At 41.2% G+C, this 4,898-nt stretch overlaps 1 protein-coding gene across 1 annotated transcript in view; it reads left to right on the top strand.

Moving 5' to 3' along the window:
• The first annotated feature begins 3,717 nt into the window (after positions 1-3,717).
• Positions 3,718-4,898, top strand: part of LOC118328861 (constitutive coactivator of PPAR-gamma-like protein 1 homolog) — a 4,093-nt gene continuing 2,912 nt past the window's right edge. Inside the window, exon 1 of the mRNA XM_035662783.1 lies at positions 3,718-4,506. Within this exon, the coding sequence (XP_035518676.1) occupies positions 4,033-4,506 (474 nt within the window). The 5' untranslated portion in view covers positions 3,718-4,032. The remainder of the gene's footprint in view (positions 4,507-4,898) is intronic.

Raw genomic sequence — 4,898 nt, 5'->3', positions numbered from 1 at the left:
ATGACGACATGCGGCTATACATGCTGTGATGTCATTCCCAGTTCTGACCTCTGACTTCCGACTTTTGGAATTTGTATGTGTACTTGTGATGGACGGGGCTTAAAACAGACGTGGAAGGAGCTTATTAACAAGCATTGTTAATTGAACCCTTAAATTGATCAGAAGTTGCTGTAGAGCAATGTTTTTAAAGTAAGACAACGTTTTACAGAAAACATATTTTTAAAATAAAAGTTGCTATATGTACGAGTATGAATATTGAGACATTTTACTTGTTATTAAAAAAAAGTACATCAGCTGAACTGGATCCTCGTTCCAGCTGAGTACTTTGTTAACCATAATAAAAAGCCTACATTACAAACTGGTGGGGTGGTTGGGGAATGCAGGATCCAGTGGTTAAGGAGCTTTACCAATACTCTGCACTAAAGGTCATGATATATTGGCCTCTCCTTCTTCAATTTTGACTATTTTGTGAGTTCCCCAATGAAAGTGCAACACTCCATAACTGGAGTTCAATAGTGTGATTTGTTATTACTCACTGCAGTGGAAATTATATTTTTTTTCACTGTACCTCCTCTGCAGAAATATCAGTGGTCTGTCATTACAGAACAGGAACCCTCAGGTTGGTGTCTTCACTGTTTTACTTAATCCACTAATGTACACAATTTTGTCTACTACCCACCTGCTGCCGATACAGGATGGCAGCTTTGGAATATTATAGGAAGCCTTTTTAACATTTTGGCCTGATGAAAACTAGTCTACTACTCTTTTTTTTACGGTACTCTTAAATAGACTAAATTAAAATAATCCAGGTACAATGACAGCAGAGTGTACAGCTAAAGTCTTTGATACATGATTACTCTCTATCTTCAAGACAGTATGGCAGTCCAACAATGTAATCAATCCTTTAAATCTTTATGTCCAAATTTATTGCAATTCAGGCAGACCACCCCCAGAAGTTGGTGTGTGTTAAAAATAAATAATTTTTCATTCAAACGTTTGTATTTTGACCCTCTAATTAAGATTCTATAATGGTTGCCTTTGGGCCACAAAATTGCATAAATATTTGTATTTTTTTTTATTATCTTTTTATTGTTTTGTGCAGCGTAAAAAACAAGATGATAATATCAGGAGCATGAACGTTACAACCGTGCCCCCGCTCCCAACCCCACCCTTACTTGCGTGACAGTGCATAGAAATACAGTATATGAATGAATAAGTCCGAAAATAATAATAAAAAAGTAGGAAAATCATAAAATACAATAAAAAACAATAATAAAAATAACTTACAATAACACAATATATGTACAGATAAAATAGTAATATTAAAAATACAGAGAAAAATATAAGTAGTATAATAAAATTATGGAAATGGCCTGCCATTAAGAAGTGGTGTAACAGTTTTATTGAAACATGCCGTGTCGCAGGTTCAGTTTTAAACATTACTACAGTAAAGCAGACAGAGGATTGATTGCAATCCTGACTGCACAAGTATGAAAGGAACTTAAAAAAAGGAAATGTTAAATGTCAAAATACAGTAATGTAGGATGAGAAACAATAGATACAATTACATTACAATACAATGGTACATGTATGTTGGTGGGTGGATTTATGATTTACACGCAAATCTAAAAATATTCACATACATTTCTTTTTTCTTGGGTTTTTCCTACCATGCACGGTGCCAGCTGGGGGCAATTTGAGGTTCCGGGTTTTGCCCGTGCAAGGACACAAAGACATGTGGACAGAAGGAGTAGGAAATCGAACTGCAAACCCTATGATTAGTGGACGACAAATTCAGTTTCAATAGGTGGGTCTCGCGTCATACTGCCTGATCTTGAGGCCATGTTGTGCCTACGAAGTGCACATTTCAGCAATACTGAACACAATGCACAGAGAAGGAGGGGATGAGGGGTCAATGTGGACCCAGCAGCTCATTTTGCCCCAGTGCCCTTCACCAGGTTAAACTAAGCCTCATAAGCAGAGATAGTAGAGCTGTAAGATAGGAATTATTATTGAAGCTTTATATTATTATATACATTGTTATATTATGATATACAACAACGTACAAAGAGAATGAAGTCAGCCACTCTATCAGTGAGTCAGTCCTCATTCTGAAAGTCACAGACATGTGATTGTGCATTACGAAGAGCAGCGATGGGGAACAATCTGAGTCTGGGAATCAGATTGTTTAATAGCAAATGGTGTACAATAGTTGGGCACTTGTCATCAGGGCTTCAGTCTGCTTCTTCAGTTGATGCTGGTTGCTCTGTGTTACTACCAGATCACCGAACAAAGTTTGCAAAAAAATGCAGAAGTCAGTTACTGAATGACTGCTGCACAGACAGGCAGTTCCTAACTGTATGCTGCCCTCTAGCAGTAGTGTGGGGATATGACATCATCCACATGTTTTCTCTGTTTATGAGGCTGGAGCAATCCAGATTAACTACTCCGGACACTTACTTCATGACTGATTGGTCATTTAATGAAATGTAAACGTGTATATTTTCACATCAGTCACATTATTGAACAGTAGGCTATTAAATGTCTGCTTCTCTCAACTTGTAGACAGCAAAATCTTACATTTAATGACACATTCTTAGGTAGCAGTAGACACATTACTCCATTTATAAAGAGTAAAGTAGCCGTAGTCTGTTGAGAAGGCCCTCATATGCCAACCCTGAAAATCTGTTAAACCACACTGTAATGCTATTTGATACACTGGTTCTCAGGTATGGTGAACTTTTCAATAACTGTCAGTTATTTTTAGGTGTGTGGTTGAGATTAGATTCGCTTTCAGCTCTTTCGATACAACAAATGGGAAGGCCACTGTGTTGCTGATTGGCTGGTTGGTAATAAAACTCTGGAGATGAAACTGTGACCCCACCACAAATCAGGAAACAAAAGCCTCAAACCCAAAGATTCAAACTTGACAAGATAGTTCACATCCAGCCTTCGGAAACCTCAGCCCTGTTGATGTTGTGTGTTACACTTAAATCAGTGATGCAGATAACAGGTGTTTTCCCATCATCCCACCTCCTTTAATAGTCCTTTAATTCATAACATGAATAATATTAGCAAAACTCTCCTGCTAGTCTCTCTCTTTTTCACTAAGTAGATATAGGGTATATCTGACAGAGGTCCGGTTACAGTCAACATTATAAGCACCTTTTTAACAATTAAATTAATATCTTACTCACTGTTTTGTTTTTTCTACTTTCTACTGCAACAAACAGAGGTAAGGCAATGATAAAAATAATAACAACATTGTCTGCTGCACTTACTGCATGATCTAAGTAGATGGCCATATCTGACTGAGGTATGGTAATACTTAATAACAACATTAAGTATTTTTACTAGACTATTTATCACCTCTCCAATAAGTCAATAATTATTCTTTATTTATTTATTTTAACATAGCCTACTGTAGATAGCTAGACTTCGGACTGATTGTTGGCACATAAATACATAGATAAATAAGTATAGGTGAAAAGAGGAACCTTATTTTTTACTGACAGGAAATAGCAAACGTTTCAGGTTCTTTTTTATAAAACTTCCCTACTGCAGCTTTAAATAACAATTGGAGGTAAAAAGTATCTAAACCCACAAAACAATGTTTTTAATGAAGGGTTTGGGCTTACTGCAAATGCGGAAGTACGCAGCGGCAAACCCTCTCGGTTTCCTCGTACGTGCCGGTGCGTGTTGTCGTCACCAGGCCGTCATGTGTTCGCCTCTGTCTCCCTCTCACTCCGGACAGACTCACAACCTCAGACATGGTTCCGTGAACCGACACATGGCAGCTAGCAGCCATGAACCAAAAAACAACTCACCAAAAACTGACGGTGCCTGAATAGCAGCCTTATTTCGTTTCTTTCGACATTATTCCAACTCCTGCAACACCCACAGCTAGCAGCCGGCTGCCGGTCACTGTCAGGGGGGAGAGGCGCTCTGAAACCCCCTTCGGTTTTTTTCCTCCGATATTTCGCTTTTTTCCAGTCACTTTTAAGTTTCCGCCTCCTCTAACCGACGCTCAACATGGGTGTTCAAGGTTTCCAAGAGTACATTGAAAAGCACTGCCCCAGCGCTGTGGTGCCGGTGGAGCTCCAGAAGCTGGCCCGGGGGAGTATGGTTGGAGGTGGCCGGCTGAGACCCCCTCAGACTCCGCTGAGACTGCTGGTGGACGCCGAGAATTGCCTCCACCGGCTCTACGGAGGCTTCTACACCGACTGGGTCAGCGGGGGCCAGTGGAACCACATGCTGGGCTACCTGGCCGCCCTCTCCAAGGCCTGCTTCAACGGCAACATTGAGCTCCTGGTGTGCTTCAATGGCGCCCTGGAGAAAGGCCGTCTTCACGAGTGGGTCAAGCGACAGGTGAACGAGAGGCAGACCGCCCAGCAGATCATCAGCCACGTCCAGAACAAGGGCACCCCGCCGCCCAAAGTCTGGTTCCTGCCTCCCGTGTGCATGGCCCACTGCATCCGACTGGCGCTCCTCAGGTTTCGCGTCGGGGTGAGTGAAAGCTCGGCCTGGCAGTGCCTGTTGAGCAGAGCCACTGTGGACCAGACATTAGCAGGCTCTGTGGTTAGCCTGCTAGCTGCCCACCATGTCAGCATCACTGCCAACTTCAACCCATGATAAAAGCTGCTCCCACAGCCTCTAGCAGTGTTAGCAGAGCCTGCTTTACAATACCTAACTCATTCTGTTTCAGTGGCATTACCTCAGACTGTAAGTGCATGTGATCCACATTGTAATGGGGTTTGATCATTAATAAAAGTCCAAGCAGAGCACTCACTGAACTGTCCCAGTCTTAGACATTAAATTAAATTAAACTAAACTATGAATCATTAAAGTCCCTTCCAGTCAGAAATCAGTGTTTCTCCTTGTCCCTACAGTGTGCTGTT

Source organism: Morone saxatilis, unplaced genomic scaffold (genome assembly GCF_004916995.1).
Source record: "Morone saxatilis isolate NCDOM2014 unplaced genomic scaffold, NCSU_SB_2.0 Contig18, whole genome shotgun sequence".
Taxonomy (NCBI): domain Eukaryota; kingdom Metazoa; phylum Chordata; class Actinopteri; family Moronidae; genus Morone; species Morone saxatilis.
This window is presented reverse-complemented; position numbering and strand designations above follow the sequence as displayed.